At 41.3% G+C, this 14691-nt stretch overlaps 1 protein-coding gene across 1 annotated transcript in view; it reads left to right on the top strand.

Annotated features, from left to right (window-relative positions):
- PXYLP1 (2-phosphoxylose phosphatase 1) overlaps positions 1–3981 on the top strand; it is a 116622-nt gene extending 112641 nt beyond the window's left edge. Inside the window, exon 8 of the mRNA XM_014960641.1 lies at positions 1643–3981. Within this exon, the coding sequence (XP_014816127.1) occupies positions 1643–2574 (932 nt within the window). The 3' untranslated portion in view covers positions 2575–3981. The remainder of the gene's footprint in view (positions 1–1642) is intronic.
- Positions 3982–14691: the final 10710 nt, after the last annotated feature.

Here is a 14691-nt window from a genome sequence, read left to right as displayed (position 1 = left end):
AAGTATGTGGAGAGCTGGGAGTATTGTGGTGCTCAGGGCATTGGGAATAACAGAAAGAGAGAAGGGCTTGGGATTGGAGAGGGAAAGCAGAGGTGGTGCTGGATCAGAGCAGTGCTAAAACGGCCATTTGGAAAAGATCTGGGCCTGCTGTCAGCAGGTGAGAGAAAATACAAGGGGAACAAAAGGTAAGAAGGCAGAAGTGGAGAAACAAGTTGCCAATTTGTAAGAAACAGATTTTCACAAATTCCAACAAGCAATTGGAATTGCTTGTTTTCTATCAAGAACAGCCAGCTGAACTTGTATGAACTGAAGCTTGTGTGCATTTGTTTGCATTTGTTATTCTGTGTGTATTCATATCTGTGGGTCAAAAATAAAAATACAGAAGTGCATTACCACAAACATGCGGAAACACACTCTGTTGCACAACTGGGTAGAAATGTGATTGCGAAAAGGGTTAGTCACATGTGGATTTTTCATTTCAACATTAATTAATTTAATTGTAAAATTCACATTTATAGTACTTTTTTTGTTCTCCTGTGTCTTTTTAGATTTTAACATTGATCCTTTCCATTTTATTATTCCCATGCCTTGCTTTTACTGTGTTGCTCTTTTTATCTTAAGTACCAATGACTGAAAGAGCGTATCACAGTGGTTCTGGGTAGTTGGTGGGTTTGGAGACTGACTAGAAAGAATGAAAAGAGTGTTGAAGACTTGGGGAACCTGCCAACTGTATTTCCAGGAATCTCCTGTATGTTTCAGTCTAAAACTTGCCTGTCAAGTCCTCATATATTTTGGGATCCTGTCAGAAGAAATATTTGTGTTAGGCCAGTGTCAAATCTTGCAAAGTGACGTCAGGTTCTAGTCAGGTTCCCAAGGAACTCTTCCTAACACAGTGTGTTTTTGTGAGACTGGATTCATGTTGCACACAGCTTGTAACTGAGCTACTGTTCGGGGCTGCTATTGCCTGTAGCAAGTTATATGGATGTTCTAGTCATAAAGGGTTCCCACCTGGAGTGAAGGTTTTGGCGTGGCAGAGGGATACAAACCCTCTTCCTCTCCAGCTGGGAAAGGCAGAGCATTAGAGTCAGGATTATCAGTTTGAGCATTCCCTGAAGGCAGGTGGAAAGGGAGGTTTGGTGCAATCGTCACACCTCACCACTAGTGTATGTTCTGTGTATTCTTTTCCTGACTGCTGGTAGTTTGCCTGGCTGCCATAATTTTGCAGGCAGGACAGCATTCACTGCCTGTCTGAAAACCTGACTCAGGTGCAGTCTGGATCCAGCTTAATAACTGTCTTACTTTTCTAGTTGTGTTAGGCTCATTCACTCTGTGTCTCTAGTCCAAAGAACAAATATTAAACCACTAAGGTTTTAAACCTTAAGGTTTTAAGGAACCAACTTTTCCTATCTGTATCTCAGTTTAGCTCATAGAATTTGAGAGATACTGAAGAATAGCAGGTATCTCGTATTTCATGCAATTTTCCTAACAGTCCAAGCATAAGTGAAGTTCAGTTTTGAAGTTAATAACCTTTTAACTAATTGTTTGTTTATCACTAAGACTGCTAGCTGGTTTTTTTTTTTTTTTTCTGCAAAACTAAGAAGATTCTAATCATGTGGTGTTATTTCTTAAAAAATTCTTTCAGGGGTTGTACAACACTTGCGAAACGGACAACTATTACGAGAAATTTATATAAACAAACATAAACTGCTTCAGAGTGACTGGACAGCAAAACAGCTCTACTTGGAGACAACAGGAAAAAGTCGAACCCTGCAGAGCGCGTTGGCGCTGCTCTACACGTTTTTGCCAGATTTTGACTGGAAGAAGATCAACATGAGGCATCAGTGGAGCACCATTTTTTGCTCTGGAAGCTGTGACTGTCCGATGCGAAACCATTACCTGGAAGAGGAGCAGCGCAGACAGTACAGCTTACGGGTGAAAAACAGCGATTTGGAGAAAATATACGTGGATATGGCAAAGATTGTAGGCATTCCCACCAGGCAGTTGAGAGCTTCTAACCCAATAGATTCTCTCTTGTGCTATTTTTGCCACAACGTCAGTTTTCCCTGTACCAAAACTGGCTGCATTGGTATGGAACACTTCAAAGTAATCAAAAGGCATCAGTTGGAGGATGAGAGAGAAAGACAGGAAAAGAAACTTTATTTTTTGTATGCACTATTGGCGACTCATCCTCTCCTCAACCAGACTGTGAATCGGCTGCAGCGTATTGCAGAAGGCAAGAAGGAAGAAGTATTTGTTCTTTACTCTGCACATGATGTCACACTGTCACCTGTTCTTAGTGCCTTGGGCATTACAGAGGCCAGATTTCCAAGATTTGCTGCCAGATTAGTTTTTGAGCTGTGGCAGGATGGGAAGAGACCCAAAGAACACTTTATCCGTATCCTGTATAACGGCGCCGATGTCACATTCCAGACCTCGTTTTGCAAGGATTACTATAAACGTTCCAGCAAGCCAATGTGCCCACTAGAAAAATTCGTTAACTTTGTCAAGAGAGATATGTTCTTAGTTTTTAACAGCACTAGTTACTATGATGCATGTCGTAGAAGACCACTGTAGGGAAGGAAAGGGCAAAGGAAGCCATGTTAATTTGCGTTATCAGTGAAAATCTGTATTCTGGTTGAGGCGCAGTTCGGTTTTGTTATTTCTTGTACTTGTATGTGTAAGTACAAAAGGATATTGCTTGAAACAGTCTTCAAATAGTTTTATTTTCCTTCAGACTGCAGATGGTCTCCAACAGAAGAAGAAATACTGAGGGAGTGTTATGTGTGTGCTCACATACGCTGTGTTAACCGTAATGAAACGATAAGTCACATGGGCTACTGTAACCTGGATGTCGCTTGATAAAGAGTGAGAGAGCATAGACTTTGTTTCTCTGTATTCCAGAGCAATACTTGGGTACGATAAGTAAAACCAACCCCTTTTTTTCCCCACCACCATCTCAGTCATTTTAAGCAGTTTGTATCAAGGTATTTATGAATTCCAGGCACCTGCATTAAACCATTTGTAAGGAATTCTCGAAGCTCCCTACTGAAAAAGAAGCATTTTAATATTTAGGGACACGTCTTTAAAGTGCATGTGTGTATCTGTGCATGCTTCCCTCGGCATGTACACATGAACGTGTGCCTTTTTGACCTCACAGACCTATAAATACTTGGCTATTGTTGCCAGTGCCAGAGAAGGGTGTACTGGAAAATGGATACAAAACTCTGTACTTTGATCGCACTTTCAGCACTTTGAATAGTTCAGACACAGTCTAGAAGTATGTAAAGGTCTTGTGACATTAAAATAGGTAGCAAACACTAACATTGCCACTAAACTTGTGTGGGAAATTAGGATTAGGAAGCAGTTTTATGGTGAAGTGTTGGGCTCTTTCCCATTGTGAACATGTTCAAGCTGCTGTGCTAGGGAACAAGTCAGTGTTTTAGGAATTTGATATTGTGGTTGCTTGAGACAGCTTGACTAAACACTAAGAAAATTTTGTAGTTGAGTTAGTATTTTTATGGACTAGGGAGCTCTTATTTTGTAAGGTCAGACTTGTACATATTGTACTGTGTCTATTTATAACACAGTAGATCTTTCTTACTTGTTTAGTTTGTAAAGACTTGTGAAGCTGACTTTTAGACATTTTTCCCCTTGATCAGGATGTTTAGATTTAAGAATAAACTGTCTTTTATGGGTAACAATGAGTAGATATGAAAACTTGTACTTCAAACTGCTTTCATCTCTTTAGGAGTAGTAAATTGAGAACCAATTTTTAATAGAATTCATAGAAATTTTATAATGGTGGAGGTTTTTTACACCTCTAGAAATAATTTAGTCTGTGACTTGTGATTCAATGGTGCTAGTTTATCAAAGAAAGCATAACTCAGCCCAAGTTCTCTGACTATTGGCATTCCACTCTCTCTGTTTTCAATGCTGCATTTGAACATGTTTCCTTAAATAAAATTTTGGGGACTCTTTTTATACTTGTGTGTTATGTTTATTCTGACTTCGTTAGCTATTTGCAGTTACAAGATAAGTGTGTATTGTTAAGTGGCTTCTGCACTTAATGTGTTCTGGTTCTCTGTCCAAGAAGCAGCAGGTAAACACTTCATGAATGTTTTCATTTCATTTCACTTCACAGAAATTATGATAGAAAATTTGGGGCTTTTGTGCCACGTTAGAATGTGTAACTCCTGGAAAGGGTTTTCTTTCTAAAAGACTAGCTCGGTTAGTCATCATCAATGTTTGTGTGCTGGAGGGCAAGCAGGAAGAGAGAATCTGAAAGCTGAGCTTGCTTTGTTTAAATCATATGAACTGGACCATTTGTCCAACATCAGTACCAAATACTCCAAAGAGCTGCTGAGCTATCTGCAAAAGGCAGCTGTAGCTCTTCAGAATGTTATCTGTTGGAGCTTTGATGCTGTTTGGTGACCATTTGCAGGAATGGTGAAGAAGTGCAGAAAACATTACCATATCATTGGTGTTTCAAGTGTGTTATTTAGAAACTTTGAACCCTTAACAGCTTCTGCAAATGCCAATCTTGGTGTCTTCAAAAGCCTGTGCTAGGAATAGCATCTAATCTTGCATTTTCTTCTGAAGACAGACCATAGAAGTCTTTTGTTTTAATTTCCTTTTACAGAAAGATCCCCTGTGTCTGCTGTGGGGGTTTTGAGATGCAGCCATTAATGGGAGGAGATATGAATTTGAATGTATTTCTCATTTGTTAGGCTCAAAGAAGCATTTGGATCCCAGATATTAATGGCTATTGCAGCTGTTTTTCCAAAATTCTAGCTTAACTTTTTCGTAGAGCAGCAAATATGCCTTGATTTTACGGACCTTTGGTTGCTGGTCAACTAATAAACATTGAAGTCTCAAGTAGACCTTGGGGTCAATCCCCCTAGGTAAGTCAGTCAAGTCGGGTGCCAGGAAATGTGTTCGTGTGTATAGTCATACATCAAGAAGAAAGTGAGACAGATGCATAAAGATGAGATTCTTTTAGTAGCTGCAGTTCCTCAGATTGACCCAGATGTTAAATGTTTGTCCTTTCTGGATGTCTAATATCAACCAATGCGGCTATGTTGGAGGGCGTCCCTAATAATGGTGGTAATGATGAATATGAAGTATTGTTAACCTCTAGCCAGAGTTCTCTTTATGCTTACAGAGATATGGGAACTGGTATTTCATTCCTCATTTCTGTTTTCTCTTCCTGGACCTTTGCTTCACTGTTACCTGTAAACTTCTGGTGTGTTTAAGCTTGGTGAGAAAGTGGGTGCAGGAATTATTCACGCTCTTCCCAGCATTGTTCATGCCGAGCGCTCCCTCTGCTGTCACTCCTTACTTCAGAGTCTCTGAATAAAGGAATGATCCCTGACATCATGTTTTTAAGTAAGTCACTGTGATGCTGAGTGACTTATAAAGAACAAACACGTATGCAATATATAAATGGAGGAGCACAGCCTGAATGTAGCCGTTTTGCATAGAGACAGTATTAGAGAAGAGGTGTGTGGCCATAAGGGAATGTAACAAGGTGAAAGAAGCAGTGCATTTCAGAGTTGTTGAGGTCTCTGTCAGTTTTTCTTTTGGCATCCAATCTATAGCAGCTTGTACAATCATGGCCATGTGCGTGCAGTTTAGTCAAAAGGTGCCTATGCTATTTTTCTGACTGTTTCTAGACATTGCGCTTCCTGGGTGCTTTTGTCCTTCGTTTGAAGAAAAAACAAGGTTGCATGAAAATTAACAGGTAAGTAATTTCTGCTGTTTTAAAGGAAATGTAGGGCATTGCACAGTAAAAAAAAAAAAAAAAAAAAAAAAATTCCTTTATGTTCAGGTAGATCCTCCTGTGTGTCAGTTTGTCGCCAGTACCTATTGTCCTGTCACTGGGCACACACTGAAAAAATCCCTTTTTTTAACCTTTTCTTCAGATATTTTTACACATTGATGAGAATCCCCCTGAGCCGCCTTCTCTGGGCTAAACAGTCCCAGCTCTCCCAGCCTTCCCTCATAAAAGAGATGCTCCAGTCCCTTAATCATCATGGCCCTTCAGTGAGGACCCTCCAGTAGCTCCATCTCTCTTGTACTGGGCATGATGAAGAGCACGGTAGCTGTTCCAGCCGCAGTGGCCTTCCACTGTGCTCAGGGCAGTAGTAAGAAACCTGGATTGGGGAGTTTAAGGAAAATCTGGAGCAAAATTTCCAAAGGCACAAAAGGGTCAGATTCTTCGTACCATTTAGATGGTGCAAGATGCAGATCAGTTACAGTGAAAGGTACCTTTTCCTGTCTTTTCATTGTTGGTGCTGATGTCATCAATCATTTTCCTTGTTTTCTGTAACAGGCAGTGTGAACAAGAACCAACCTACCATGTTGCTAGCACCTGCTTACCTGTATATCTGAGGGTCAGTGGATGGGCATTACCAAATCCCTGAGGTAACATAAATAAACAAATAAAATAAGCTAATTATTATTCTGTATATGCATAGTTCATTAAGATATACTTGTCTCTTCTAAGCCACATACTCGGAGCATCTGCAGCAGTGAAAGAACTGATAAATTTCCAGTCCCACTGGAAGAGCTAAAAGAAAAAGGGGCAGGACTGAAATCATTCTCGCCAACATCTGACAAAATGATAAGCAAACTGCAGAACTTGATTAATTATTTGGTTTTAAAGTTTGACCTAATTTATGATGCAATTTGCAATTGCGAGTGGATTTATTTAAGGTAATAAATTTAACTACCTGAATGATGGAAAGAGGAACTGGTGGGAATTTATTTATCCTGAAATTGACCAATTCTCGTTCTACAGGAATGCACTGATGAATGAGGCCTACCAGCTGGGAAACATTGACTCGTGCAGTTACGCAGTTTAATCAAATGATAGAGCAGAAATAAAAGGTTCGACTTTAAGGAACACTGTTTGAGATCGTGTTGTTGCCTTGAAAATGATGTAGGAGTGGGATGTTTTGTTTGTGTGCTAAATACAGTATTTGGAAACTGATGTTTAAACATATTGAGTACTTGTAGTGTGTGTGAAATGTGTGCAGTTTCAATTAAATTTCAGCTTATTTTTCAGTGCAGTGCTGATGTGCAGTCTCCCCCTCCATTTGTTTCAGTTCTGGTAGGTATAATAGCTTCAGTTTTAAGTGCTCCTTGAACACTATAAATGCCAAATGGCTTGGTTTGAGCTGTCATATACTATTGTTGTATTTGGGAGTTGTTGAGAAGGCATCTAAATGCAAAATATTCGGGTGCAAAGTAGTACAGAAAGAAGGTTCTCTTTGAAAATGCTGGCCCACAGTTAGAGATTTGAAGAAAAAAAGAAATAGGGTGCCCTCTCGTGGCGGTTTTCTGTACAAAAATGAGTTTGTGTGAATTAAACTGGGAAAAAAATAAATATGCCTTTGCTCTGAAGTTGCAACACTGTGGAAAAGTAGAGTTAAATCCAGGTAATTTGTAGATGGATTTCATTGTGCAGTCTGAAAAAGAGGCCTCCTTTTCCATGGTTTAAGTGAATGGTTATTTATTTATAGAAGATGCTCAAAACCTTGTGGTGTGAAGTAGGAATAATGACAACTGTGATGGTTCCTTTGAAGCAAGTCACTCATATTGCTGCACACAGGTGTATTCTCCAGGTCACTACAGCTTTGCTGTCCTCTGTACCAAATTCAGTTCTACTCTTTCCAGCAGAGCAAGTTTTGAAGTTAGTAAAGCCTATACTATATGGAATTATAATGCAGAGTATTTATTTCCCTGTCAGTTGGCTGGTTTTCTTGCCTTGTGGTTTGGTTCCTTCCACTTGTCTGCATGAAAGGAGCTATGCCACGTGTGTGTACTATGTTGCTATTCAAGTAGTTGAGATATAACAGGCTCCAAACTTTGCAAAGTTCCCTCAAACTGAAAACAAAGCCAGTAAGATTTTTTTTTTTTTCCAAAAGTCCTGGACAGCTATTTTGAAAAGTGATTTAGAACTACTCTTTAAGCTATTCCTTTAGGATCCTCTGACAAAAATAATCATGGAAGGTTTTTCTTCTATTGAAAGGAAGGGATAAAAAAGGGTGAAAAGAGTGATGGCATTTGAAATGTAAAGCAATCCAGATCTCACTCTAAGAATAGTCTTTATGGTAGAGGAAAAAAAAAACAACCCATCTGTTTGTCAGTCTTTAAGATGCTGTTGAAAAATGGTCATTGGAGAATGTGGGGAGGAAATGTTTGAGCTGAAAGCCCTTGCAAAACAGGACGCACAAGACAAAAGAAGAAAAATAGGTAACTGAAATAGAAAATGTGGCGTCTGTTGCAAATTTGTGCATGCATCTTCCCTGGAGCAGCTACAAGCCAGCAGCTGTTCTCAGTGTACCAGCCAGCAGACTGGGGATACAGAAGGAGTGTCTAAGGCCGGTTTCAGGTGTATCTGTAGTGCGAGGTGTGGGTGCTGGTGTGCACATACGGGTGTGTGAGGTCACTGGAAGATCAAAGAGTCCAGGCCCACTTACTGGACAGGCCGAGTGCTGTCTTGCTACTGGCTGGACCTGGCTACACAGAGCTGCAGCAGTCTGGCTTCTGTAGGGCTAATGGATTTGGTAACTCCAAACAATTTTGTCATCAGAAAAAGTGATCTAAAAAGGGATTCTGCAGATTTAGATGATGAGAGGGATGACTGTAATACTAGTAAAACTGCTTCTTCCTTAAAAAAAAGTCTGTCAGCTCCAAAAGCGGCGAGCAACAGAGAGGGAAGCAACTGGTCACATACTTAATGTTCTCCTTTGACAATGTTAGTTATAATTGGGATTTTGACCAATTTGGTGCCTCATTAATTAAAAACAAACAAACCATTGCAAGTAACAGCCTACAGTGCCTTTCTGCTGCAGTCATACATGCATAGTTCAGGCATCAGAAGGATAATTAATGGCTATTGACATTACCAGTTGGGCAACAATAATTTCTTGAGTGTTTTCTTACTCCTATCTCAAGTGCCAGAGAGCTATCTTTTTGCTTAAACCTCTTTCATAGGGGCTTAAATGATGTCCATTACTATGTAATAGAGCTGGTGTAAGATGACATTTGTCAGCAATTACTGTGCTCTCAGCTGGGTTCCCAACCCTTTGGATGTGAACGCACAGTTAAGTAGGTTTAGGGAAAGTTTTGCCTGTTAATTATTAACTTCTCCTTCAGTTTGCAATGTGGTAATTGGGTATTTGGTAAGAAAGAAGACTGAAATGCATCAGCTTGCAGAAGAGTGATAAAAATATTTTTAATAGGGGACTGGAACCAGGCAGTCGTGCTCTGAAGTGGTGGTTATAAGGAGGAAGGCAGCCAGCTTAAACACACAGAGAGAGACAGGGTCTCATTAACTGTAAGAGCTTGTTGTGCATCTGTGCTGCTTCTGACAGTGCTTACTCTGACTGGCATAAAATGGGAGTCAATTGTCCCAGCAGTATCCATGTGAAACCACAGGATTTGATTGAATCTTGCCTTTTCATGAAGGACTGACCGCTTGCCAGCCTTCATTTTTGTAAAGTACAAGGGATGCAGACCCTAACTTCTGTCTGCTGGGCCAACAGCCTGCTGGGAGGAAAAACTGCTGCAAATCCTGTCAGCACATGGCCGGAGGGAAAACAGCATTCCTCTGTCCTTGATAGCTCCTTGGCAGGACGGTTTCCCATGGCAGAGGTCTGGCCCTCTGCCTTAGCCTTCGGGGTTGTGGTGATGGCAGCAGCTGCTGGGGATCTAGCTCTGCATCTCACCAGCCCCATCGCTGCCGGCCTCCTGCCACGCTCCTGCTGGTGACACAGTTAAAATTCAGCTTATTTGCTCCTGCTTGGTTTTGTAGCTGTTTTCCTTTTCAGTTCTGTCATTCGCTGATGTTTGTGTGGGCACTTGACAAATGCCACCTATGGACCTTGTAATTGCAGCATACGCTGGCTTCCTCTGTCCTTTAAAACTGCAATTTTCCTTCCTGCAGTTTTCCTAGTATAGAATCATTTGGGTTGGAAGAGACCTTCAAGATCATGAAATGCAACCATTAACCTAGCACTGCCAAATTATCACTAAACCATGTCCCTCAGCACCACATCCACACGTCTTTTAAACGGATGGTGATTCCACCACTTCCCTGGGCAGCCTGTTCCAATGTTTGATAACCCTTTAGGTGAAGAAATTTTTCCTAATATGCAATCTAAACCTGCCCTGGTGCAGCTTGAGGCCGTTTCCCTTTGTCCTATTGCCTGTTCCTTAGGAGCAGAGACCTGCACCCTCCTCTCAGGTAGTTGGAATCATGGAATCACAGAATGTGTAGGGTTGGAAGGGACCTCTAAAGGTCATTTCGTTGAACCCCCCTGCAGTAAGCAGGGAGATCTTTAACTAGATCAGTGCTAAGAGCCTCGAATGTCTCCAGAAATCCTGAGGTGAAACTGGAGAGGAGGGCGGCGGTAACCACCACCCCGGGCGGGCCCACGCCTCCCCCTGGCGCGCGGCGGCCGGCGGTGCCGAGAAAGTGACTGGCAACAAAATGGAGTCCGTCCTCCCCCTGCGGTTTTTGGTAAGGTTGTAGAATCATAGCGTGGCGGTCACCCAAAAGGCGAGGCCACGGGGAATGTGGAAAGTTGTTGCTAAAATGTCAGAGCCTGTAAGGTGGGAGCTGGGCCCTTGCAGGCCCGCGGGCTCTCACCCTGCCCCGCCAGGCCCGCCGCCGTGGGCGAGGGTGGGCTGAGGGACCCCCCTCTGCGCCCACCTCTCCTCCAGCGTCCCTCGCAGACTGCCACAGCCTTGGCACAAACATAGTCAAAAAAAAAAAAAAAGCTAAGGATAACCAGAACTTAATTTTAAGTTATGAAAAAGGTAGTAAAATAATGTCTTAAGCACATTACAAAGTTGCCAGCATTTGAGTTGTAAGGGTAAAGAAATTGTGGAATGTGTTTCTGTGAGTGAATGATGGACTAAGATGTATGTTCCTTCCAGTTGTACTTGCAGTCCTGCGTGTTTGTATTTGTGCACTTGCTGTGCAAACAAAATCTTAGCAGCAGTAGTTTGTTATTAAATGCACAAACCAGGGATTTATCTGGAGACAGATGACCAGAAGCTATTTCTTCTCAGTAACTTGAATGCCACCCCAATCAACCTTTTGCTTAATTCAAAAAATCTGGATGCTGGTTGGGTTCAGTGTCCTGTGTTTGTGTTGTACCCTAACTTCAAATGATTTTTTTTTTATTATTTTTTTATTGCCTGAGAGTATTTATGCTGTACCCGTAGAGGGAGTAAGCCAGCACTGGCACACTGCGACAGAAAGTTACCAGCTTGTGTACAAATATTTATTTCCCTGTAAACATGCATGTAGATTTCATACAACCTTAGCCATCATGAAGGTATTTTGGTAGTTGTATGGAGGACTTGGAAACCGATTAGGGAACAGAAGTACGAATAGAATGTGCATGAGCTACAGAATGTCATATTGAGAACTGGAATCAGCAGGTACAGGGAACAGTTTGCAGGAGAGCTCAAAACTGAAATATGTTATGGAATCATAGAATAGTTTGGGTTGGAGGGGACCTGTAAAGGTTATCTAGTCCAACCCTCCTGCAATGAGCAGGGACATCTCCAACTAAATCAGGTTGCTTGGAGCCTTGTCCAACCTGACATTGAATGTTTCCAGGGATGGGGCATCTGCCACCTCTTTGGGCAACCTGTGCTAGTGTTTCACCACCCTCATTGTAAAAAATTTCTTCCTTGTATCTAGTATAAATTTACCCTTTTTTAGTTTAAAACCATTACTCCTTGTCCTCTTGCAACAGGGCCTGCTGAAAAAGGACACCACTTTGTCACTGATCTCCATCTGGACATTGAGCCATTGACAACTACCCTCTGAATGCAACCATCCAACCAATTCCTCAAACACAGAACACTCCATCCATCAAATCCGTATCTCTCCAATTTGGAGAGAAGGATATTGTGGGGAACCGTGTCAAAGGCTTTAGAGAATTCTAGATATATGACATCCACAGCCCTTCTGAATTCTAGATATATGACATCCACAGCCCTTCCGTTTTCCACTGGTGTAGTCACTCCATCATAGAAGGCCACTAGGTTGGTCAGGCAGGACTTGCCCCTTGGTGAAGTCATGCTGGCTGTCTCAAATCACCTCCCTGTCTTCCATGTGCCTTAGGATAGCTTCTGGGAGGATCTCTTGCATGGTTTTCCCAGGCACAGAGGTGAGGCTGACAGGTCAGTAGTTCCCAGGGTCCTCCTTTCTACCCTTTATAAAAATGGATGCAACTTCTTATTTTAAACTTGACGCAAAGTTTGGCTTTTCCAGAATCCAAATGGTGCCTGTGAGTTCATGTACATTTGTTTATGTGTCTGCATACAAATATAAATTTTTATAGCAGATTCCTATTTATAAGTATATGGGGGGGGAAAGCTTTATCTTTGGCTCTCATATCTGTCAAGTCAGGATCAGGCTTGAATGGTACACTTTGGGTGTACTGTTTTCTTTCCTCAGGCCCTCCTAAATGTGAATTTTCAAAATTTCTGTGTGTGATTTTCTAGGAAAGTTCCCTGTAGGGAAAGTAGTTTTTATAATGAAAACACTTCCCTGCAAGAGGAGATTACAGTCTGTCCTGTTAAATACTGATCTAAATTTTCAAGCTGTTACAGCATTTATCAATTCAGTTCCTATCAGAACTTCTGGGAGGCGTATAGTTTATCTGCACAAAGCTAGGCAAAGCTACTGCTCATTACCTTCTTGAGATGTTAGGAACAGAAAATTACTTTTGCCAGTAGAGGAGAGTTAGGTGCCTCTTATCAAACACTTTTAGCAGCTGTCTTACCTACAAGAGTCTTCCTCAGTCTGACAGAGTACCAATATGCTGCTTTTACCCTGGTAGGGCAGCTCTGTAAATCACCTGTTTGTTGGATGTATGGAAGAAATTAACATAAAGCTTTGGTACTTTAACCTGGTACTTGACTGAATCTGGTCTATTTGTAGCATTTGGACACAGAAGTGAGGTTTTTTTGTAATTGCACCTGGCATTGGTTTGGAGAGGTCTCCCCTTGGTAGCTTTTGAACCTGGGTTTATTTCAACAATGTTTGACAGGAATGTAGATGTCTCTCAAGTTTTACATGCTGTTTTGTGAAAATATATGACCGGGTGGAGGAAAGAGATCCTCCCATTGCCCCATCTGTAGGGAAAGTTAAAGTGTTTTCTGAAGACACTGAAATTGATCAGAGATGAGATAAAAATGCACAGACACCAGATTTAAATCCCAAACCTACTTTTTCCTTCATTGTCCTCCATCAGTAGACATGTTTCCATAAAGGTAATGCAACTAAGCATTTCCAGATTTGTGCCTGTATTCTCAGAGAGCTGGACCTGCCCTGAAGAGTGTCTGTAGGGAGAGCAGGTGGGTACGTTCCAAATTACTTTATTGTCTTTTTGACATTGCTTCTTCTCTTGACACAAAGAAAGCAGACTGCCATTTCAAACGAATCTTGCTGGAAGCATTAGCGTGGTATTTGTGTTAAAAAATGATACATGCAATTCACCTGATGGACACTAACCATACAGGCAAACGAGAGTGGCCCCTTCATGGCTATGAAACATGAAAAGGCTCACCTGCACCCTGACTGAAAACCCTGAACTCACTCCAGCATGCAGTGTCTGTTGGGAAGCTCTAACTGAGAATAAGATTCATCTGTGATTTTTCTGACCACTGAAATTGCCAGTTGAGTGAAGAAATGTCAATTCAAAAATAAGAGTGGCTAGAGGGAAACCGTTTTATTAATTCAAGTTCTACAGACTTCTGCAAGAAGTAGTGAAAGGAATTTTAACCCTAGTGTTTTGATGAAATTCCAGACTCTAATTACATTGGCTCTGAACTCCACCTGCAGCTTTAATATACAAAGCTGTTCTGCTTCAAGCTGCAGCCTGCTGTGTGGCTGTGGTACTCGGTGTCAAACAGGTGCTAGAGTTCATCTGAAAGGTAAACAGTGTATATAACTTATACAGTTGCATTTTTCAAAGGACTTCAGAATCCCTTGGGATAAAATACACCGCAGAAATGAGATACTATTTGAAGAGAGAAATTTTATGAACCTGGTTGATAAGTTAACTTTTTGGAGATGCTAAATTTTTATGCTTAATTGTGTGTTTTGCTAAGACTTAAAACATAAATACAATATACGTATGATCAGCATATAAATACATCATTCCAGTGTCCTGGAACTTAGGTTGGCTCTTTCTGTAAAAGGAGATGAGCAAAAAGGTCTTATTGATTGAATAGAGAATCCGTGCTATTTATTTAGGAGCAATTCCTGCATTCTGTTTTCTGGTCAGGTGTGTATGAACTCTGAAAGAATGGGCTCCCATTGCACAGTTATCTTGAGTGGAAGGGCTTTAATCCTCTACCTCTTTTTTTATCACCTTCTCTCAAAATAATCTGCAGTTGGGTGATGTCAGGCTTGTGCCATCTCTCATTAGTATTTTTGCAAATGCAGGCATTCCCCAGTATCTGTCATTCTTGAGGCTGTGGTGTAACAGTGCTGGTCTGCATGGTGGATTGCTGACAGCCTGTTTGGCTTTACCAGAATTTTCCACTTCTTTTGGAGGATTTTTCTTCAAGGAGGCAGTTTGTAATTTATGGTGCAACAGAGTAAAGAGATTTACATTACTTTCTTTTTAAGTAAGTGTTCGCTGTGCTGTGGATACG

The sequence above is a fragment of the Calidris pugnax genome, unplaced genomic scaffold, assembly GCF_001431845.1.
Source record: "Calidris pugnax isolate Ruff unplaced genomic scaffold, ASM143184v1 scaffold398, whole genome shotgun sequence".
In the NCBI taxonomy this organism is placed as follows: domain Eukaryota; kingdom Metazoa; phylum Chordata; class Aves; order Charadriiformes; family Scolopacidae; genus Calidris; species Calidris pugnax.
The sequence above is the reverse complement of the archived record's forward strand: the minus strand, read 5'-3'. Positions and strand labels throughout refer to the sequence as shown.